Genomic DNA, 24067 nt, shown 5'->3' on the forward strand with positions numbered 1-24067 from the left:
TTTTCAGAGCACAGACAAAGCGTGTGTAAAGTAGCAATTGTAGCATGTTTAGCACATACATGTATATCATACTTCTGAACATTTTAAAGCTTATGGATTTATGAAATATAAATTATGCACCTCTGCCCAGGCTTTATTGGATGATGCAGAAGCATGTAGACGCAAGATGACAAACGCAACAGCGCTGATCGAGGGTCTGTCAGGGGAGAAGGTGAGGTGGACAGAGGCCAGCCGGGGATTTGAGGCACAGATCCAGAAGCTGGTGGGAGATGTCCTGCTGGCCACCGGCTTTCTCTCCTATGCTGGACCCTTTAACCAGGAGTTCCGTGCTCTCATGATCAAGGGTTGGAAGAAGGAGATGTCCATAGCGAGGATTCCATTCAGTGAGGTAATGCTGCAGCTGGGTCTTCCAAACATTTCATGGCCTGTTGGTTGCAGACAGTGGGAAACACGTCAAGCTTTAAACAAACCTGTCCTTGTTTTGTTTTCATTTCCCTATGATACGTGTTGAGTTTGATATCTTTTGCCAGATAATTTCACTCCAGTCTCTCGGTTATTCAAACTTCTCTTATTTATGAGGTTATTTTTTTCCCTTTAACTGGCACTGAACATGTTTAGAACAGTCAAATTCATAATTAATAATGTTAGCATTTAATAACTTCTGGCGCATGTATTCATTCATAATGGATGTATGTATGTATAATAGAACCTTAAATGTTAAAATCAGTGATAAGTTGATGTTTCACTTATTCAGCCTTCCTTATTTTTATTGCTTATGAACAAAAATGAAGTTCAGATATGTATTTGCTTTTTTTCCCTCCAGGACTTAAACATTGTTGCTATGCTGGTGGACAATGCGACGATTGGAGAATGGAACCTACAGGGTTTGCCCAATGATGAGTTGTCCATTCAGAATGGTTTGATTGTAAACAAGGCAGCACGCTTCCCTCTGCTTATCGACCCACAGGGACAGGGTAAAGCCTGGATCAAAAACAGGGAGAAAGATAGAGAATTACAGGTGGGCATTACACAGATTCACTCTCCTCTTGTATTTGACAGTATTGTAGCTGAACACTGCTAGTGTATATATAAGTTCAAACATGATTTGAACACCAGTCAGCAGTCTCATTTAAATCTTAAAATTCTAGATTGCGATGTTAAATATCAGTGACGTAAATAAATTTAATCAGCCGTAATTGCATCTGGAAAGATTGTATTTCCGTTCAGTGCTTAATGACTGGAAAGATTGTATTTCCTTTCAATTCTCAACATAAACATCAAAGATTAATGATGAAATGAGAATTCATTTCAGTTTGAAAAGATTCAGATGAACTGTTTAATCTTTCTCGGTGAATAGTCTTTTTCATAAACTTGTTACCTTTCTTTGGACAACTCCAAAGAAATCCCCTGTGATCGCTGTATGCTGTCTCTTGTTTCCCAGACGACCTCCCTGAACCACAAGTACTTCCGTCAGCACCTGGAAGATGCCCTTTCCCTTGGGCGTCCTCTGCTCATAGAGGATGTCGGAGAGGAGTTGGATCCGGCCCTGGACAATGTGCTAGAGAAAAACTTCATCAAATCTGGCTCAACTTTCAAGGTATGAAAGGCTTTAGTAGAATGACGTGAACAAGTGTCAGAAAATAAACCATGTAATTCAGAAATGCTGAAGTGAAAATACATGTAGTTCTATTTAGGATTGCCAATAATTTTGTTAAGGGTGAATACCATTTACTTTTTATGCAAGAAACTGTGTAACAGATGATATTTGTTAATCATACATTTCACAAAATTTGTGGTTATGGTCACACACAGTTAAAGGACTGAATTTAACTGCATATTATTAATTACTTGTTTTCATGATTTGAATGCCTCATCACAGCTGTACAATTTTCCAGGTGTGCAGTTGTACTGTGAAAATGAAACTGAAAGTAAGCATTTGTGTGGCTGTGTTTTCAGGTGAAGGTAGGAGACAAAGAGGTGGATGTGATGTCTGGGTTTTTACTGTACATCACCACAAAGCTGGGTAACCCAGCGTACACCCCTGAGATTTCAGCCAGGACATCAATCATTGACTTCACAGTCACCATGAAGGGGCTGGAGGATCAGCTGCTGGGCGTGGTCATCCTCACAGAGAAACAGGTCAGTGTCAGCTGCTGCAGCACGTGTGCCTGCTCTGTATTCTCCATTAAGCTGTATCATCCAGTCTATCCAAATGTCCAGGAGGATTTGGTGTCCAAAATTTAGTGTTAATTGAGTTCACACATCCTGTACGTGAAATGAAAATAAATAGAGAACAAATAATCTGTGTGTTCAACGTAACTAATTTACAGCTTGAAAGGTAAAGAATTTGGTTATGGATTAAATGTCTATTGTAGATTTTTCTTGGTTTAATCATTTGTTATTGGTTTGTACTAAAAAGCTTCCAATTCACTTGCAAACAAATTTTCTGAACAATTTAACCATGTACAGTATATGCAGGATGGACCTGAAATTCTTTTAGGTATCAGAAACATTTAAGATAAAACTTAATACCGAATAGATTTTAAACAGTTTTTTGGTCAGTTGCTTCTTCTAGCATGAGCAGCTAATGAATTCTTTGAATATACTTTCATCATGAACACTTTCTGAAACCTTTCTGCTTACCTTCATCATGAATATTTTCTGAACCCTTTCTGCTTACCTTCATCATGAACGCTTTCTGAACCCTTTCTGCTTACCGTCATCACAAACGCTGACTGTCTAGGCCATTGTTGTTGTAGGAGCTAGAGGCTGAGCGTGTTAACCTGATGGAGGAGGTGACCAGTAACAAGAGGAAGATGCAGGAGCTAGAGGACAACCTGCTGTATAGGCTGACCAGTACAGAGGGCTCCCTGGTAGAGGATGAGTCCCTCATAGAGGTCCTGAGGACCACCAAGTCCACAGCGCAGGATGTCAGCGAAAAACTGGCCATCGCTGCAGAAACAGAACTCAAGATCAACTCAGCACGAGAAGAATTCCGACCAGGTTAGCTGCTACAGGGGGATTTTGAAGAATTGGTCTTGAGACTAGCTTTGCTTTCCTTAGATACAGGGAAAATTATATCACATCATGTTAATATCATTTTAAAAGTTAACGGGTTAACTAGGTCAGATGTTATGTCAATTCAAGGAATAGTATTTACCAGTTGTCAGTTTTGGAATCCTGTATAGATTTCTAAAGCTTTGCAATAAGGAACTACCAAAGTAGAAGTACAGATAAGCACATTTCACAGTCCTATCAAAATCCCTTCACACTTTTCCTTTACAGTGGCATCTCGGGGCAGTATCCTGTATTTCTTGATCGTGGAGATGAGCATGGTAAATATGATGTACCAGACCTCCCTCAAACAGTTCCTGGGGCTCTTCGACCTGTCCATGGCCAAGTCTGTGAAGTCCCCCATCACAGGCAAACGTATCAACAACATCATAGAGTATCTGACATTTGAAGTGTTCAGGTACACTGCCAGAGGCCTGTATGAGAATGACAAGTTCCTCTTCACCATTCTCATGACGCTGAAGATTGAGATCGCTGGAGGCAGAGTAAGGCATGATGAGTTCCAAGTCTTCATCAAGGGTGAGTGAAACTTAGAGGAGAATTGGGTTTAATGGGATTAATATCACTACAATATTGTCACCGGAATTTGAAAATACCTTTTTCTTTCAGTCAGTGTACACTTAAAAAGTATGTATGCGCATTAGTTTGCATACGCTTAAGTGCACCTACACTTATATAAGCATACACATAAGTATGCATAGACCTAAGAGAAATGGTAAGAAAGCCAATGGAATGTGAGGTCTCTGTGTACATGATGTGTGTGAATACGATGAAAAGCTGCAGTGGAAATTTACCATATTTCTTCATCCTTTCGCATGTTCATCTGGTGTTGTCCTAAACATATGTTAAAGGCATTTATCTGCCTAGACAGAAAGAATGACGCTATGTGTGAAGCCTTGTTAGACAAGTTTCATTTAAATTGGCGATTTAACATGAGAAAAAGTTGAAGACATAGGGTATCATTTGATCGGAATGAAAACACTGATTGTATATTAAAAATATAACTCATCATGGACTGAAACTCCAGTATTATTGCAAATCAGATCAGTGATACATGTAATGTGTGTGGTTGTGTGTATGTAATGTATGTGCTTGTATGTGTCAGGTGGAGCTGCCCTGGACCTGAATGCTGTAGAGCCCAAACCTAAGAAGTGGATCTCTGACATGACCTGGCTGAACCTGGTAGAGCTGAGCAAGCTGCCCCAGTTCACACAGATCCTGGGACAGGTCAGCAGGAACGATAAGGTAAGCTCAGCAGGCAATCGTGTGCTATTCTGGCTGTCTTTGTTTGAGACAAATGTACATTTAGATCCTCAGAGTGTAGGATTGTCACCACAATATTTTAGATGTCAAGTTTAAAATGTTGTAAGTAGAAAAATCTGCATTCGGTTTACTCAGTATCTTAACATGATCAAGCATCTTAACACAATCAATATGAGTTCAAGCCCAGCTCACGCTGGGTCCTCTCCAGTCTGCCAGCAGCCTGCGCATTTGTACAGGTTTCCCTCCGGGCTGTGTCCAGATTCCTAATAATGTTGGCTGCTGTCATATAAGTGAAATATTCTTGACTACAAGATGACACCCCAGTCAAATAAATAAATAATGTTAAAAGAATTTAGAGTTCTGTGAATTATAAATCCATGTTGACCTTGAATAGAAATTGGTATGAATAAATTATCCAGAAAATCAGTTTTCATGTTGTAGGAGTTTAAGCTGAGATGAACTGAATTCATTTCCTACCAATGAACAAACTATGTACAATCACACATGCAGATCTATTAAACACTTTGTCGCTTACACATTTTAATCATTGAAGGCGTGGAAGGCCTGGTTTGACGAGGATGCCCCTGAAGATGCCCCTATCCCCGACGGTTACAGCACTGGACTGGACACCTTCCGTAAGCTGCTCCTACTGAGGTCCTGGTGTCCTGACAGGACAATTCCCATGGCCCGTGTCTATGTGGCAGAAGCTATGGGGGTTAGGGTAAGTACACAGACATTTGAGTGTGAATTATCACAAGTTCAGAGACAAGATCACAAACAATATTCTATGATGTACAGGTAATTTAAGGACATACATGAATAAATGTGCTGCTTCAATAACTAAACTGATTCTGAACAACTTTGATTGACAGTATTGACAAAACAGATTTATTACTATGGATAATGTTGAAAAGATATATTTCTAAAATGTTACTATAATTTTATATATACAAAAAAGCTTAATATTTATTGATTTCTCACTAAATATATCATGTTGTTGTTCAGTTTGCTGAGGCTGTGATCCTTGACTTGGAAGCCATGGCAGAAGAGAGTAACAGCCGAACTCCCAACATCTGTTTCTTATCCATGGGGTCTGATCCCACTGACAACATTGAACGACTTGCCAAAAAGTTAAACACAAGTGAGTGTCCTGAGCATGTTTCTGTGTTTTTTTGTGAGCATGTCACAAAAAATAAGGATATTGTGAAGGAGAAAGAGCTTGGTCGTTGATCTTAGACATCTTCATCTTTATAAAGCTAATAATTAGCTTGGTAACTTGACATGAATAAGTTTGCTTGTTTGGTTCATCTGTGAATGTCAAGAAGTAACCACAGCAGGGTATTTACATATAAGTGGCTGTCAGGTAAAAGAAACATATGAATAGAGTATTACAACTTTCACGTGTTTAACCACGTCCGCTTGTGTTGTGCAGAGTGTGGAGCAATCTCTATGGGTCAGGGACAGGAAGTGCACGCTCGACGTCTCCTCCAGGTGTCCCAGGCTGAGGGGCGCTGGATCCTGCTGCAGAATTGTCACTTGGGTCTGGACTTCATGGATGAACTCTTGGAATCGGTATGTACTGAATAAAAGGATTTATAAATTATTTTTCCAGTGTCATGCAAAAATTGGGTCAGTAAAGTAAACAATGCTCTGAAATCCAAATAATAATAACAATTTCTGCTGTAAATATTCAGGCCAAAGGGGCATTTTTAGAGGCAATTAAAGGTCAGAAAATAATCCATGGGGTGCTTTTTGGAGATCAACATTTTCTGGGTAGAACACTCAGAATAAGGCCAAAAAAAAAAAAACAAAAAAAAGAGTCATTGGCAAAATTTAAGTTAAAATACAGGTAACAGGACTTTCCAGTGTGTCTTCATCTGCCCAGTTGAAAACTGGGTTTGAATTCATGAACATTTAGTGTCTAGTATTTCCATGCATGTTTGATACATACAAACACATCATCCAGGCCAAAGGTTGTCAATGTGGAGGTTAAATCTCAATGATTCATTCCTGCATTCCTTCATGGCCACAGGTAACCACAGCTGAGAATGTCCATGACAACTTCCGCTGCTGGCTGACTACTGAGCCCCACCCTAAGTTCCCCATCAACCTGCTGCAGTCTGCCATCAAGTTCACCAATGAACCTCCACAGGGAGTGAAGGCAGGTCTGCGAAGAACCTATGCTGGAATATCACAGGTTAGTTCTGGTACATGTAACTATCCATGTTAATAAGTTGTTGACCTGGTGCCACATAGTAAAGTTCCATTTATATTTTTTATGTTATTATATTACTTACATAGTCAGTAATTTAGTAAGCTGTGAATTTATGAACGGCACATACATTTAGCAGCAGCTTTACAAGCAGAATTTTTGCACGTTGTTTTTTTCTTCTTAAACCCTCAACAGTCACAAGCAATCAGTTGTTCACCCCAGCAATCTTAAAAAATCAGACCTCCATTTGCATAAGAGGAACCTTGCATTGTTGAAAGGAGAGTTTAAGATAAACTGTTTGTTTGTTTTCAGGACCAACTGGACATCAGTAACCTGATGATGTGGAAACCTATGCTGTATGCCGTGGCCTTCCTTCACACCACAGTACAAGAAAGGAGGAAGTTTGGGCCCATTGGCTGGAACATCCCGTATGAGTTCAACCAGTCTGATCTGACGTCCACAGTACAGTTCATACAGAATCACCTGGATGACCTAGACCCCAAGAAGGTGAGTTACTGTGGTGGACATATTTCAGGTGTTGGTTGTGTTCGAGTTGTGGACAATCACCAGTCTGTCTTAATGTCAATTAAGGGTGGGAGTTTGTAACTGTAATGAAACGGCTGCTTTTTGTGAGTTTGGACCTAAATTGTCATAACAGCTGGTATACACCTTTACTGTTAGCTTGGCCAAATTGTAAGTCAGACTTGGTATGTGAATACTGTGGAAAAAAAAATTGTGAGACACAGGAAAGTTTTACGACAACAAGAATATAGCCTTAAATCATTGGATTTTAATCCGAAATATACATTACATGCCATGTGTGAAATTGCTCCTGGAAGAAATTGAAATGGAAAACTGACATACCAAATAGTTGCAGTGCAAGTCTTGTTTTACATCTTTGCAAAAAGGACTGCCAGCTTCATGTTACGTTCTCCCTCTGTTCCTTAGGGCGTGTCCTGGACGACGGTGAGGTACATGATTGGTGAAGTACAGTATGGAGGTCGTGTCACAGATGACTATGACAAACGACTCCTCAACACTTACTCTAAGGTCTGGTTTAGTGAGCAGATGTTCCAGGAGAGCTTCCAGTTCTACACAGGTTAGTGTCTCTGCTGTGCTCAGTGTGATTTACATGCTAATGAGCTTCTGCTCAAGTTTATTTTAGACCTTAATAGTCAAGGTGTTTTCATACAGTTCTTAAACAATTGTTAATCTGAAGGATCATATAAAATTTGAGTTAAAGCTACCTTAGAATGAAACAAAAGACAGATGTAGTAGTAGATCTGTACAAATCCTGATGAAGTTGTCTTGTATCATCAACCAAAATTAGATATGCAGGTGTTCTGTACTTGTGCCTTATGTTTTCATTCTTTATATCCGTATTTTGTACATGTTTATATTGAAACTGCTGAAAATTTTCTGAAGTGTAAAACTTAAAACTGTTATTGATTGTTCAAACAGGCTACAAGATCCCCAAATGTAAGACTGTGGTTGAGTATAGAGATTACATTGACACCCTCCCATTGGTGGATTCCCCAGAATGCTTCGGTCTCCACCCTAATGCTGACATCACGTGAGTTTGACCAAATACCATTGTGTTCACTTTAGTCGAGAAATGGTTAGTGAACAGTGACTTGTATTTTAATATGAAGGAGGATGGATTTTTGCAGATGTTACTTGAAGAATTATTTTTGGTGGTTACCTGCTACGTTCAAGAAAATTCATCTTTCTGGTGAAGTTAAGGTTTCTGAGGATATCATAAGCAAGTTAGATCACCCAAGCCAGGCCTATGCTTTGACACTATTAGTTGATCTTATTAACCCTTATGACACCTGCTTCTTCTTCCAGCTACCAGACAAACACCGCTAACGGTATGTTACAAACCATTGTGAGCATCCAGCCTAAAGACACTGCCGGAGGATCAGGAGAGACCAGGGAAAGTGTGGTCTACAAACTGGCTGATGACATGTTAGATAAACTTCCTGATGACTATGTACCCCATGAGGTGAGTAATGTGGACAAGCTTCTGCTCTAAAAGTTATGTGAAGAAGGCTCATTTAGTAGCTTATCTTGTAGAAATTCTGTAGAGAACTTGTCATTCATACCAAAATCTGGTGTAATGGAAATATTATAATTTATGTTAAATTTAAATATCGAGCAGGAATGACTTATTAAAATGTAAGCAGCAAAACATGCACATTTGCAACTTTGTTATGTAATTTATAATTCTGACATGACTTTAATTCGCAGGTGAAAGAACGCCTGAGGAAGATGGGTCACCTTGCCCCTCTGAACATTTTCCTGAAACAAGAGATCGACCGTATGCAGAAAGTCCTCACGGCTGTGCGCACTACTCTGACTGACCTCAAACTGGCTATCGATGGTACAATCATCATGAGTGAGAACCTCCGTGATGCACTGGATAACATGTTTGACGCCCGAGTACCCACTCTGTGGAAAAAGGTGAGTGTTAAGTCAAGGTGGCTTTGCTGTCATGGGAATCTGCTACAGACTCCGGCACGTAATACCTAAATATATGTGTAGGTGTTTTCTATGAGTGTTGGAAATCACGTAAAAAAAAATCCAGTGAAATAATTTGTTAAACCAAAGACCTCAGTTGGTCAAAAAGGAGTTACTCTTATGTTAAAGTACAGTGCACTAGCAACTTTAATAAGTAAAATTTGATTTTCTTAACTATAACTCATTAGCTGTGTTTGACCTTGAAGCTGTAACTCTGCCCACAGGTTTCCTGGGAATCTGCCACCCTGGGCTTCTGGTTCACAGACCTGCTGGAGCGTAACACCCAGTTTTACGCCTGGGTGTTTGAAGGTAGACCCACCACCTTCTGGATGACCGGATTCTTCAACCCTCAGGTAGGAAACCATGCATGCAGGCAACAACTAAAATGGTTTCATAACTGATCATAACTTTTAAAGCTTAACCATTGGCTTGAGAGAAATAGTGGGCTTGCACTAAGCGCACACAAATTAAATGTATTTCATCCTTACCAGTTGGAATAGTATTTATGATAGGCGAGTATTATCACAAGTTTTTCTTCATTTTATCGTTGGTATTAGTTGCAGTACATTTGAAGGTGATGTATAAGAAGCTTGTGTTGTTGTTCACCCAGGGTTTCCTGACTGCCATGAGACAGGAGATCACCAGGAACCACAAAGGTTGGGCTCTGGACACAGTAGTACTCATGAATGAGGTGACTAGGATGATGAAGGAAGATGTGAACACACCTCCTGGAGAGGGTATGTATAACATTTCTCCCTCAGTATCTGTCCCACACAATCATCACCTTAGCTCTGAGCCATGCAGCTCAGTCTTTGCCAGTTTGTGAATTTCTTATAAGAACTAGATAAACTGAGATGGAAGGTAAAATAAGATTACTGTATTTAGACATTTTTACCACATTCCTCACTGTAAAATTTTAGAAGTACTGTGGATATTTGCTTTAAAACAAAGAAAATTTAAAATACAAGTAGCTTAAAAGGCTTGTCTTTCAATTTTTTCCGGCACAGAAGGTTTTGGTTTTTTTGTCCTTAGGGTCTGAGTGGGAATAATTGCTTAACAGCTCTTATTTACATATAGCTGATCTTGCATCAGGTTCATTGGAGATCACTTCTTCCATTGCTAAATCATGCATATTATACGAACCGTCTGTCATCTTTAGAGATCACTTCTTCCATTGCTAAATCATACATATTATACAAACTGTCTGTCATCTTTAGAGATCACTTCTTCCACCGCTAAAACATACATATACAAACTGTCTGTCATCTTTAGAGATAACTACTTTCACCGCTAAAGCATACATATTACACAAACTGTCAATCATTTGGAGATCACTTCTTCCACCTCTAACATATTACACAAAGCGTCTATCATTCGCCCGCATATCTAACACTTCACCTATCCTATCTCCCTCACAGGTGTATATGTGTACGGCCTGTACCTGGATGGGGCTGGCTGGGACAGGAGAAACTGTCGGCTGATTGAACCCTCACCCAAGGTCCTCTACACAAACATACCAGTCGTGCACATCTTTGCAATCAACACGGAGCAGCCTAAGACAGCCAACTATTACGAGTGCCCTGTGTACAAGAAACCAAGACGTACGGACCTGACGTACATCTTCCCACTGCTGCTGAAGACCAACAAAAACCCAGATCACTGGATCCTGAGGGGCGTGGCTCTTCTTTGTGACACGAAGTAAACAGACACCTGAATGCTACACCAGCTCTCTTGTCGTATTCATAGCAAATAGGCTGGCAAAAATGTTGACTTGTTTTACGCTGAGCCATGTTGTCTGCAGTGGAAGAATGTTATAACTTATCATCGATATCAAGAATAATGGTCGTTTGTGGAATACAGTGCTTGTGCTTCAGAATTTCTGTATTCCGTTTTACTTGAAGTCTGCATATTTATGCATAATTATTTCGTACAGTATTATCGCATATAAAAAGTGTTAAAATTTGAAATTGAATTATAAAACAGTGTGAAAATCTGCGACGTGGAAAACTTTGGTATGAGATTATGAAAACATTTGATGTGGTTATAGTCAGAAATTTTTTTACATATATTCGTACATAATCAGATTGTCTGTCTGAGTTTGTATCCGTCCAGTGTTGTGATTTCAAGATAAAAGATTGTTATAGTTTTTGAATCAGAGAAATATTTATATGGCTACACATTAAAGTGCATATTGATCTGTGATAAGTTGGGTTGATTTACATGTAATTTACTGTATAATATACTTCATCCTGTTTGATTTTGATACCACAGTATTTATGGTGCATTACACATGCCGTTTATATGTATTTTGTATACAGTGTATATAGCAACCTATTCATAAATATATACACACACACACGAAAGTATCAACAATATGATTAAAATAATTTTTCATACATATGTTACAAATGCTTTATAGAATTTTTTTTATTTCCTCTTTGTTTATTGTTTTCCCTTATCATTGAAGTAGGTGTTATATAAAACTTACATGTACCCGGTGTACAGTGTTGAAGTGACAATACTATTTTGTATCACATATACCTGCTTGAAAACTAACAGTTTTGTTGTGCTCAAGCTTTGTGCAATTGGCAATAAAAAATATCATATCATATATACAAAGACTTACCTCATTGTGAATATTTAGAAATCTAAAGTTTGTGCCCATTTTGGTTGATTTTAACAGACAGTAAGGCGTGAATTTGAGGCCATTTGATGCCACTTCTCCACGATATGGCTGGTATATTGCTGATTCGGCATTCACCCATAATCGTTCATTCATTCAAGATGCCCCCGCCTGCATCATCTTTCAGGGCCTTGCTTTAGGCCAGATTAGCAGCCAGAAAACTTCACACAAGAATGGTGAAAAATTTCACAGGCAAAATTTTCCGAGGTCATCACAGTCATATCCAAACTGCTCACTTCTGTGAAGCTGTAACGGGTGTGCTGAACCAAAAGATTAGAAATGTCTTTACACTATATCTTGGGTTCATTAGTCTAATAAGGCTAAAGCATCACTTGTCATAACCTATCTGACCTTGACCCAGACTCCAATTCATCTGACATCTGGCTGTTCCCTCTTCCTCAACCAAGTTTGCTCCATCATAAATCCGTCCGTCAACCACCATAAAAGTGAAATAAAAACAGCGTTCAAAAATGTGAATAAATGGTTGGCGGTGCTCTCTCATGTAGACTTACATGAAGTTAGCAGAGCACCTTCCTTCCATCCATATGATGTATGTCATACTTGGAAAAGTTCATCAATACATTGCCAAAGGTTGGTGGTTTACCACAAGCACTCCTGTTTCCATTTCCCATTAGAAACTGGCCACCATTGTATAAATGAAATTCTTGAGAATGGCATTAAACTCCAATTGAATATATTAAATAAATTGTTTGTCAGCAGCTGATATGCTATGGCTATAACAGCACATTAGCGGAATGAACCAGCTGGGGCACTTGAACTGATGTAGAATGTGAAGTATTCAGTAGCGTACAAGTACACTTACTCGACCACCCTTTGGGTGTTTTCAGTTGTCAGTATGAATTATTTCATTTTGATCACAAAACGCATGTCAAATACGTATAAAAGCACTGTCCACAACTTGTAGCCTACAGCACAAAATTTATTGGCAATCACTGACACACTGCAATGGGGAAAGCACAATATATCAATCAGTATTTGTGCGTGTGTACATGTATGTATTCATTTCTACTAGGCAAGTTCTTTTATTAGATTCTGATTATCACTGTATATTCTTGAATGATCTCATATTATCGGATCTCATATTATCGGTTTAATTAAAGTTTAATGGCATGATTAAGCACAGTAACAACACATGGTAACAGTTCATAACAAACAAGGTGGGATAGTCTGGGAAAACAAACTAAACAAGCCTTTACACACGACAGCTCACAGATAGCCAGAGATTATTAGCCTTTTGGGGGCAAGCACTAAACTCGTAACCACATTAGGCCCTGTTTGGGAATGCACACTACACTTATTGTAGTTACACTCTATTAAAGCAGATTAGAAAATGTGCGATATGAACATTAAGGAGCAGTGTACTCGCTGCCTTAGTTAACAAAGTCAATAGCACACATGCATTCCTGCCCACCATACATGGACTTCAGTTTTTAGAGCATGCCTATTTTTGCTAATGGTACGCAAGCAGAAATCATGTTCTAGTTGCTGTAGACAAATTAAATTCCAAAATTCTAACTGAAATCATGCCAAGGACACATATTATCATTGATCTCAAATGAAGCCAAATTCCCAAAATATTCTCCGTGCATTTTGGAACTTCCGTGTCCATGTATTGAACCAAACAGGTTTTAAATGCGGATTGTCGAACACGAAACCCTGTTCAACCTCTTAACAGAACACCATGCCCTTTGGACATTCAGTATTTAAAACAAAGAAATATCATTTTTCCTATACAGCCCGTTTCCACACCTGCTCTTTGAATTTCCCCCTTGAGTTCAAAGCATGTGATGTGAATTAAGGCATATGTGGCACATGAAATGTCAACATTAATACTGCAGTCACCTCCCGACACGATGGAAGTTACACTTGTAATAAGCATGAGTTGTGCTTTTGGATCAAGTTCCTAAGCATACTGTAAAACTCAGATAATATATTTGATACTGGTATTCAATGTACCGGAGCTTTTACTCGAACTTTACAAAAATATGTTTTGAAAATACAATTGATGTAATCATCTTCAACTTCGTAATCCCACAAAGAATAACAGAGTGATGTTTTCATCATAAACTGTTCACACTCTATACCTTAGAGACAAAATATGTTTGAAAGCACAACATTTTTACTGGTATTACAGTTCCCAATTAATGCTAATCAAAGTCATTACTGATCTCAGATTATTGGCTCGTCATAACTGGCTAATTCACCATTAGCCAGGCCTACTAAAGTTAAACTTAACTTCCTGTTGGACCATCCTGACACAGACAATAATGTGAAACCGACCACAATACATGTAGCTGTAGCACGAAAGTCACACTACATGTGGCTGTAGTACAATAGTCATACTCATGTTGCTGTAGTACAACAGTCACGGGACGTGGCTCAAGTACAATCGTCATAGCACACGTACAATGTAGCTGTAGTACAATAGTCATAGCACATGTGGCTCCCAAACAATAGCCATATAGTACATGTAGCTGTATCACAATAGTCAAAGTATATGTAGCTGTACTACAATAGTCATACTACATGCAGCTGTAGTACAACAGTCATAGTAGGAGTAGCTGTAGCACAATACTCATACTACATGTTGCTGTAGTACAATAGTCACAGGACATGTGGCTCAAGTACAATCGTCATAGCACATGTACAATGTAGCTATAGCTGTAGCACAATAGTCATAGCACATGTGGCTCTCAAACAATAGCCATATAGTACATGTAGCTGTATCACAATAGTCAAAGTATATGTAGCTGTAGCACAACAGTCATAGTACAAGTAGCTGTAGTTCAATAGTCATACTACATGCGGCTGTAGTACAACAGTCATAGTTGGAGTAGCTGTAGTACAACAGTCATAGTACATGTAGCTGTAGTACAATAGTCATAGTACGTATAGCTGTAGTACAACAGCCATAGTACATGTGGCTGTAGTACAACAGCCATAGCACATGTGGCTCGAGTACAACAGTCACAGTACATGTGGCTGTAGCACGATAGTCATTGCACGTGACTCAAATACAACAGTCATAGTACGCATAGCTGTAGTACAAGTCATAGTACATGTAGCTGTAGTACAATAGTCATAGTATATGGAGTGTTGTACAACAGTCATACTACACGTGGCTGTCGTACAATAGTCATAGTACATGTGGCTGTAGTACAATAGTCATAGTACATGTGGCTCTAGTACAATAGTCGCACTACATGTAGCTGTAGCACAATAGTCATAGTATATGTTGCTGAAGCACAGTAGTCATGGTACATGTGGCTGAAGTACAATAGTCATAGTACATGTGGCTGTAGCACAATAGTCATAGCACATGTGGCTGTAGTCCTACTTCATGTGGCTGTAGTACAACAGTCATAGTACATGTGGCTGTAGTACAACAGTCATAGCACATGTGGCTGTAGTCCTACTTCATGTGGCTGTAGTACAACAGTCATAGTATATGTGGCTCTAGTACAACAGTCATAGTACATGTGGCTGTAGTACAATAGTCATAGTACATGTGGCTCTAGTACAATAGTTGTACTACATGTAGCTGTAGCACAATAGTCATAGTATATGTTGCTGAAGTACAACAGTCATAGTACATGTGGCTGAAGTACAATAGTCACAGTACATGTGGCTGTAGTACAATAGTCATAGCACATGTGGCTGTAGTCCTACTTCATGTGGCTGTAGTACAACAGTCATAGTATATGTGGCTCTAGTACAACAGTCATAGTACATGTGGCTGTAGTACAATAGTCATAGTACATGTGGCTCTAGTACAATAGTCGTACTACATGTAGCTGTAGCACAATAGTCATAGTATATGTTGCTGAAGTACAACAGTCATAGTACATGTGGCTGAAGTACAATAGTCATAGTACATGTGGCTGTAGCACAATAGTCATAGCACATGTGGCTGTAGTCCTACTTCATGTGGCTGTAGTACAACAGTCATAGTACATGTGGCTGTAGCACAATAGTCATAGCACATGTGGCTCTAGTCCTACTTCATGTGGCTGTAGTACAATAGTCATAGTATATGTGGTGTAGTACAACAGTCATAGTACATGTGGCTCGAGTACAAAAGCCATAGTACATGTGGCTGTAGCACACTAGTCATAGCACATGTGGCTCAAATACAACAGTCACAGTACGTATAGCTGTAGTACAACTCTTAAGTACACCTAGATGATGTATAATAATTGTAGAACATGTACATATAGTTGTAGTGCAATAGGCACAGTACACATCACACTCCCAAACAGTAATAACAGTAAATTATTCAAAAACTCTTTACAACAATAGGCAACAAAAATATACCACAGTACATTTAATCTAACATTCAGTAGAATTTATCATGTTTAACAAAATATACATGTTGTAGCTTTCACTTGACTTCAGGAAATCACAATCCTTAAAAGAGATAATAGCAGTGTAAAAAAAAAGGCAGTAAGTCCATGTAGCATACATGGTATGTCAAGTAACAACTGCCATGTGCTACACATACTGGAGTCCTGACTTCATGTACCTGATATCACATCTTTTTGTGTCACCCTACTGCACAGAAACTCAACTTCTTGAGTCTTAAAGAAAACAGATAGAGAAAAAAAAACTCTGCTGGTAGAAAAAAAATTTACACAAATAATACAAATGGATGTGATGATTTCGGCAAAATAATTCATCTTCCAACAATATTATAGATGTGATGCAAGTGGACATTCAAAACTTTGCCTAACATTTGATTTTCAGAAATATTTAGAAAGTAAAGTATGGTACACTGCAGATAATATACAGATTTGCATAAAATAATGAGGGCAAAATAGAATTAAGGTTCCAGGATATCTAGCATACAAAGACATTCATGGATTACATTTCAATGATTTATGATAAAGTGGGAAAAATGAAGAAGAAAAAAGTTGAAAATGAAAAAATTACCGGTAATTAAGGATGGAATGTTTCAACTCAATGCAAATCTTTTCTCACCAAAGAAATAAACAGCTTCTCACATGGACAGAAATCCACATAGTTTATACCAAACAAAATAAACAACTCAAGATATCTTCTTGATAAGACAAACAATGACTACAAACAGAGTAGCCGTAAGGATATAGATGTATTTATAGAACTTGCCAATATTATCTTAAAACTGAAGAAGAAATGAGCTGACTTCAGTAAAATCTGGTTATATAGGCAATATAGACACAGTCGATAAAAGGGAATACACCTATATAATAAAAATGGCAACCATGCAGTCTTCACAAATTTATATACATATAAAATATGAGAACAACCTCGGTATACAGCTACTGCTTCAATATCATCAGCTGCTGTAATCAATTTCATAAAAACCTACTCAAAAGAGCTCTGGAATGATGACACTAATCTATGATTATGTAATTATGCTGTTCTAAAAACATTAAATTATGCCATTCAGATTGACACCCGTCAGTAGAACCAGGAAAGAGTGTTTGAGCAGCAAAAGTTTTTAAATCTGTTTTAATCTCTTTTTGAGACAAAAATCCAAAATACTCTCTGTGTTTATTCTTAGCTCTTCAGGTACTACAAAAGCATTTCTATGATAATTCTTCCCTGATGAATAGTGTCGGCTTTTATCTTCCTAAGTTTTATGATACTTTTACTGTGGATAATACCCCATGATTTTTATACTTGACTTGAACTGTTTTCCACCAAGTAAGAAATACGAGCATACAACATCCAATTATGAAATATGCAAGCAAAAACATTCATTAGAAACCTTACATTATTATATGAACACACAGCAAGTCTATTTTTCTATTCAACATGCACTAACATAACTTTCAATGTCTTTTATGGCTTATATTGTCAATCTATATATTATAAACACACAATAAAAATAGTGTAAATTTTCTTATGTAAAATAAGTGCGATGAGTCTTCAAGAAATACAATCTCCACATTATATTCAGTCAATATATCTACATATATCATGTACATAAACTATATACACCACCAATCATCATCAAAAACGGAACGGATCAGAATTCTTGGTGGAGTGTCCATATCTCAAGCCATTGATAGGCTGTCTATCATCGCTCAATCCTGGGCCATCTTCTGGGCCCTGGAAGGAGGAGGCGGAGTTTCTGTCTCCATTTCCTTGACCAATGGTGGGCGGAGTCTGGTTAGTGGAATAACTGAAGCCTCGCCTACTGGTTGTCCAAGAGTGTTCTCCACCTTCAACAAAGCTTTCACCAATAAATACAAGAACGCCTGGCAATTGTTTAGAGAAAGCAGATCTTTTTAAGAATATGTTCAGAAATAATGCATCTAATGCCATCCAGAGACATCTAGCTGCTATAATAAAAAATAATAAAAAAGTGATTTTGTTTGACATGTACACTGATACTGATGTACTGAAGAATATTTCACTTAAAAGACGGCGACCAGCATTATGAAGGGTGGAAACCAGCCAGAGCCCGGGAGAAACCTACAACCATCCGCAGGTCATTAATTTTAACATCAAAGAAAATCCTTTATGCAAATGGACAGCCATGACATAAATTTCTCACTGTTACATGTAGCAAAATATGAGCGATGTCTCATCTCTCTACATAAATGTGTTATTGTCATCATATTTAGGTGAACCACATATTAAACATAGACATATATGTACAATCAATGTATTACCTGTGTGCTGAGAATTATTTACTTATTTATTTGATTGGTATTTTATGGCATACTCAAGAATACTTCACTTACATGAAGGCACATGTATACTGAGAGAATTAGTGAAAATATCCACAAGTGATAACTCATTCATAAATTTCCAAATGCTCATGAAAGGCAAGTTCACTGAGGAGGTCATAATCATAGTGGAATTTCTATGTTCCAATAGTGCAGTTTAAAACCTCCACTTTCAAAGCTTTGGCACAGTTAATCCAAAAATCATGAAGATAAAACAGTTACCCTTCAGTCTGTATCAGTGCTGAATTTCGATCACTTAACACCAAAGGAGATTAATGATAATGGAGTCAATGGTTACTTTACTACGCACTGTTTTGACTTGCTATGTCATGAAACTTGTCATGAAGTTTGGAAATTCCAGGTCGGAATGTTACGCTGAGCTCACGGGTGCCAGTTGATAGGTTGCCAATTGTAAAAATGAACTCTGCATCTCCTGATTTAGACAACACTGACTGAGCCAACACAGTACAGTCTTTTAAACTAGGAATACTGATTCCTACATTGCCTATGATTAAATGCATTCAAATGTTTCGATTCTATGGTTGTCTTTATGGCCCATACAAATGGTGCTCTGACATATGTACTCTGACATCACAAGAACCACTCTACAGAACAGCCCAAGTAAAAGATTACTTAAATAATGTTCTCACAAAGTTCGCCTGTTTATGGATATAAAGAAAAATAGGTTATGTGATATCAGAATACCTTATCACTGGCAGTATGGTCCACAAAGCACAATGCTATCATTTAACTGTATTTTGCTCAATGACAAAAATAAAAAAAAACAAATTTAGAGACAGTTTTCAATTGACTTTCTCCTGATGATCACTTCATTTCTACGCAGATTTTCCGGTCATAAGTTCACATGCTGAGTTCAACCGCCTGAGTCAAGTAAGCATCAAGGGTAATGCCTTTCACCCAGTAAGAGGATTAGAGGAGCTTACAAACATTTCAGTGGATTAGCTTAATGCTTAGAAAGGTTAAATACAGGTAAAAGATCAAACGGTTTATAGAATACAGGACCCAGTGCCAGTCTATTGTACAAAAGAAGCTGTACAAAAGTATACTGGACTGAAAAGACATTAAACTAATGTGTCAAAGCATATCCAACCACCAACCCAGCATGCCACTGATCGTCACAGACACAGATCTAAACACTGTTATTAAAACGAAAAATGTAACCACAGATCTAAACTTAACTAATGGGGCTTTTGTTTTTTTTTTCCATGCAAACAAGTATTGAAGAATTTAAGAGAGCACACATGCCAAAGGTAATTAACTCCAACCTGATGAGGCAAAGGAGGGGTAGGAAGATTCTGCTGATGGCCCGCTGTCTGTCCTGTCTGACAGACAAAAATACAAGCAAAAGATACAGTACAAATACAAATAAATGAACAACTTGGAGAACTTCCAAATTAAAACCAATCATTGATCGATTGATACTTGTTCAACACCATGCTTATGCACTTTTACCATCAAAAACAAAGAAGAAACCAATACAAATTTCATTTTAACACACATTGTTATTTTAAGAGAAAATAGATTAAACAGTTTTCGCAACATTGTCACATGCCTGTTTACCCAAAAAGTAAATGTTTTAGCACCAAATCTCCGCACTATGGTCCATACCTTTCAGTACACCATGCCTGGAGTAGAAGTTAGTGTTGACATTCAGGTTTAGCTGGTCACCTTTGTCTTGGGACTTTTTCAGTGCAACATTCTTGATGCTCCATACATTTTCCAGGTCAAATCTGGACTCTAAACATAAAGCATGGGGAAAAGTCATTGCATTGCATAACTACACATAACAACATACTAAACATTTGCCAGCATAACCTGATATTTCACAAAAATCTACTTCATATGAGCTACATTCATTTAACAGTATATTTAATGACAGCTTTGGCAAACACTGTGCAGACAGGCGAGGTTAAATGTTGCAGGTTTTACTCTTTACAAACGGACCAACATCAAATGAACTGTTTATGTTCAGGCCTCTCAAGGAGAATTGGTGACAAGCAATCTCAATTTTCCTCCCTCTTTATTTTCCTTATGAATGTACATAGAGGCTAACATACACATGTCTTTACTATGAAACCCATATGAAGGGTACTGTTAGGTTTACAGGTGGAAAATATAAGAGTGCTAAGAGCATAGTGATGCCTTCACCAGGTATTAAACAAGCCTTCTGTCAAATATGATGTCAGTAGAACTAGCAAAATCTCAATTCAAGTCAAACGATCTGACAGCAGTAAAAACAATGTTTTATTCCAAAGAGAGAGCAAAGGCCTACAATATATACCTGTACTAATCAAATGCTAAGAGCCACGGAAAGACAAAGGCATGTCATTAAAATAGATCCATACAAACCTTTGCCTGAGGACCCTGTATTTTTCCCCGTGAATGACCACTTATCATCTTCTGACTTGGCTGACTTTCTTGATGATGATCCAGCATACAGAAACTTCTTTGTGCCTCCTATAATGAAGTAACATTGCTTGCAAAATCAGCTTCTGGGTGACTCTTGAAATCATACCAGGATACCCCAAAATTACGAACACAGTACATGGAGAAGGGCTGTAAATTTCTAGTAGTAGTGTATTATGCTTCACAATCCAAACTATTTTCTGCATTGAAGGTTTTAACATTAAGTTCAAACCTCTCAGAAATCATCATTTTAAGCTGAATTCTATAAAATTTCTTCATGCATGGTCACAATGTCACCTTCTAAGTTTGGATCAAAGCCTTCAACTTTTTTTTCTAGATATGGCCCTGGCTGTCTACCAAATGCTATGAAATTACCACTTACAAACAGGCTTTTAGTGTCAGTGGTATGCATCCTCTACAGTGGTTATGTACATTTACCTCTACTTGGAATAGAGTGAGGACCACATGAATCATCTAGCTGCCCCAAAATACCATTGCCTCAAATACAATACTAAGCTCTCCTATTTTATATGCTGTAGGACGGAGAGTTACAGAGCGAAAGCTGATGAAATTGGGTTGTTAAATTAGCTATTGAGCCATTAAATAAAAAATGCCTGTTTTCCCTAAACTCCCTAAACTATGTTTTGCACCACTTTTCAAGGCATAGTTAGTCACCAGCTTATAAGTAGGTCTACCAGTAATATTTATAAATGCTTCACACAAGGTATGTCCCTCCCTAACTGAAACAAGCCACATTACCATGCAAAGCTTCTTTGTCCACAGCTTTCGCTCCCCATCCATAAACATATAAAATAGGAGAGCTGAAGTATCATACTGTATCTACCAAACATCCATGTTTGGCTGGTGCATTTTCATGTACTTTGTATGCCTGGTTCTCCATGTAATAACTATTGCTTTCATTATAAAACAACCTTGAATTAGAAAGTGCCTGTCCTTTTGTCTCATCAAAGATGATAGAGGGGAATATGTACAGCCCTGTACCCTCTAGATTCAAACATACAACGCAATCAAGCAATAGTCTGGGCTTCTCAGCAAGTGGCCGTCCTTGATCACTAAGAAAGCGTGATTCCTAGGTACAGACCATCTGTACTACGTGCACATCTGACAGCAGACTAGGCTTTGTCTGGTCAACAACTGACAGGAAGAGAACAACAAAACCCCTGTTCACTCATAAACATGAAAATGGGCAAATGGGTAATCTAAACGTTTTAACGGAATACAAGTAGATCTGTGTGCATACAGGTAATTAATAATTCAACGCCAGTCCACAATAGCCAACATAGAAAAAGTCAACATGGAAACCATAACAGTGCGATGCACGCCAATCAACTGCAACAACAACAAAACAAATTTCCTCTTTCATCACGATGCAAAATCTCTCGTCCGTAACATACCTGGATACATTTCCTGGTCTCGTTTCATATCTTTCAGTTTATCTGCTTTATAACACGGTCATAGTAACACATCATTTCGGCAACATCAAAATGACAGCGACAAACACTTGTGATCAATAAAGCTCCTGTTAAGTGCGAATACTCAAACACAGAAGATTAATTAAAGGGAGACCACTGTTAGTGTAAACAGTAAATGAATCAAAGTATGGCAACAATGCCGTAAGTCGTTCCATTTTTGTGATCAAATTGTTTGGAACAATAAAGTCATTTTGAAAGGAGGGAAATCTATTTATGACGCACTCTTCGAGAAGCTGGGATTGTACATATCCCTAATTTGCTTGATGAAACTGGTACTTTTAAACCGCTGAATTTATTTGGTCAGCAATGTGGTATCCCAGTAGCATACGGCAGCTATAAAATTTTGGAAAACTCTGGAAACTGCTATTTTGAAAAATGTCTTAGATCACCCTTTTGCTGCCGCTAAAAAGTCAAACTTACATACTGATATGACGTACATCCCAGACGTTAGAATAGATTGTGATAAAATAACAACTAAATTCATGTATAAACTTCAAGATCATATTTCTGTAGAAAGTTATTAGGCCTAAATGTGCCACAGCCAATTTCCATTCTCCAGATAACAAAATTTAGCTTTTATCTCATGAAACATAATTTAATTTTATGTTCTCAGATAGGCAGATTTTAGCATTTACTCGAGAAATCGTTCTGTGCATGTTTAAATACTGAGATAACATTAAATACTTCACAGAAGTTCTTGGGAAATTTCTTTGTTATGTTCCGCATAACAAAGAAGTTAATTTTTGTGTATTACATGCAAAGTATTATATATATGTATGTCACATTATGAAAAAGAGTATATATTTCTCGTGTTTCACACCGTATGTTCATAATGAAATATCAAAAAGGAGGTATCAAAAATAGTAAATCTGATTACGTGTAAGCAGTCCAGGTTTAGTTATAGCGTTCCTTTCTAGATCTTATTCTACACGAATATTAACTTCAGTCCACAGAGACACAGTCCATCATTCTTCTGAAAATGTTGTTCATCAAGAGAAATCAAAAACAAAAAAAAAATTCAGTGCTGATGTTGGTTAGTGTTTCGGTACAACTGTAATATTGGAACATTATATACATATACAGATACACAAAGATTGTCACAATAATGTAGTCCCAAAGTAGCTTATCTACAATGTACCCTGTAACCCAGGCCAAGTGGGTAATGGAAAGGTGAGTTGTAAATTCGTGGTCAGCGGACAATAAATGCCTAGTGGTAGGTCCTGGGTTAACCGAAAAAAAATATATATATATACGTCCACGATGAATGCTGTTTTGGCCTATGATATAAAAATCTATATATCAAGTAATAGTGGAATAAGATTATGCAATCACCTTTAAACGTTATTCGTAGAATTGTAGAATATAATGCATACTTGCTGAAAGAATAAAAAAGTGTAAAAGGTACTGTAGCAGTCAATACAGATTGCTTTAGGACATCACATTTGAGACGATTTCAAATATTATTAAAATACTCAAACCTAAATGTTAGATATCTTGACATCTTAAAACAGGTGTTATGATCCTATTTATATCGGATGTATTCTTACGGTACGGTATTATCGTTATTAGGAACTGTACTGCCTAAATATAGCACAGATTCTAGTGCTGAAAATTGGGTGTCGATCTAGCGGATCAGAATCTGGCACCAAATCGCCAGTAA

The 24067-nt window shown here is 37.9% G+C and overlaps 2 protein-coding genes across 3 annotated transcripts in view; one reads left to right on the plus strand and one right to left on the minus strand.

Moving 5' to 3' along the window:
• The window catches only part of LOC135481796 (dynein axonemal heavy chain 5-like), a 50487-nt gene extending 38707 nt beyond the window's left edge, over nt 1–11780 (plus strand). The window contains exons 64-82 of the mRNA XM_064761511.1: nt 131–388; nt 824–1018; nt 1442–1597; nt 1957–2139; nt 2760–3003; nt 3286–3591; nt 4178–4317; nt 4889–5056; nt 5341–5476; nt 5768–5907; nt 6368–6532; nt 6860–7054; nt 7496–7646; nt 8009–8120; nt 8396–8552; nt 8798–9010; nt 9292–9420; nt 9678–9804; nt 10486–11780. Of these exons, the coding sequence (XP_064617581.1) occupies nt 131–388; nt 824–1018; nt 1442–1597; nt 1957–2139; nt 2760–3003; nt 3286–3591; nt 4178–4317; nt 4889–5056; nt 5341–5476; nt 5768–5907; nt 6368–6532; nt 6860–7054; nt 7496–7646; nt 8009–8120; nt 8396–8552; nt 8798–9010; nt 9292–9420; nt 9678–9804; nt 10486–10769 (3459 nt within the window). The 3' untranslated portion in view covers nt 10770–11780. The remainder of the gene's footprint in view (nt 1–130; nt 389–823; nt 1019–1441; nt 1598–1956; nt 2140–2759; nt 3004–3285; nt 3592–4177; nt 4318–4888; nt 5057–5340; nt 5477–5767; nt 5908–6367; nt 6533–6859; nt 7055–7495; nt 7647–8008; nt 8121–8395; nt 8553–8797; nt 9011–9291; nt 9421–9677; nt 9805–10485) is intronic.
• Nucleotides 11781–16999: 5219 nt separating this feature from the next.
• On the minus strand, nt 17000–22464 carry LOC135471421 (uncharacterized). 2 transcript variants are annotated; one of them, XM_064750655.1, is made up of 5 exons: nt 22330–22464; nt 20858–20965; nt 20117–20245; nt 19774–19830; nt 17000–17977 (listed from the first exon to the last, which is right to left on the minus strand). In XM_064750655.1, the coding sequence occupies exons 1-5, from the start codon at nt 22355–22357 to the stop codon at nt 17766–17768; spliced, it is 534 nt and encodes a 177-aa protein (XP_064606725.1). In that variant the 5' UTR covers nt 22358–22464; the 3' UTR covers nt 17000–17765. The 2 variants fall into 2 exon arrangements, with proteins under 2 accessions (XP_064606725.1, XP_064606733.1); XM_064750663.1 differs by lacking the exon at nt 19774–19830.
• Between the last annotated feature and the right edge of the window lie 1603 nt (nt 22465–24067).

Source organism: Liolophura sinensis, chromosome 1 (assembly GCF_032854445.1).
Source record: "Liolophura sinensis isolate JHLJ2023 chromosome 1, CUHK_Ljap_v2, whole genome shotgun sequence".
In the NCBI taxonomy this organism is placed as follows: Eukaryota; Metazoa; Mollusca; class Polyplacophora; order Chitonida; family Chitonidae; genus Liolophura; species Liolophura sinensis.

Excerpts from the sequence above, each read along its gene's own strand:
- LOC135471421 (XM_064750655.1), bottom strand. The coding sequence starts at position 22,357 with ATGAAACGAGACCAGGAAATGTATCCAG. Across the intron at positions 19,831-20,116 it reads CAGGCATGGTGTACTGAAAG|ACAGGACAGACAGCGGGCCA; the intron begins GTATGGACCATA and ends TTTGTCTGTCAG. Across the intron at positions 17,978-19,773 it reads CCCCTCCTTTGCCTCATCAG|GTGGAGAACACTCTTGGACA; the intron begins GTTGGAGTTAAT and ends GCTTTGTTGAAG.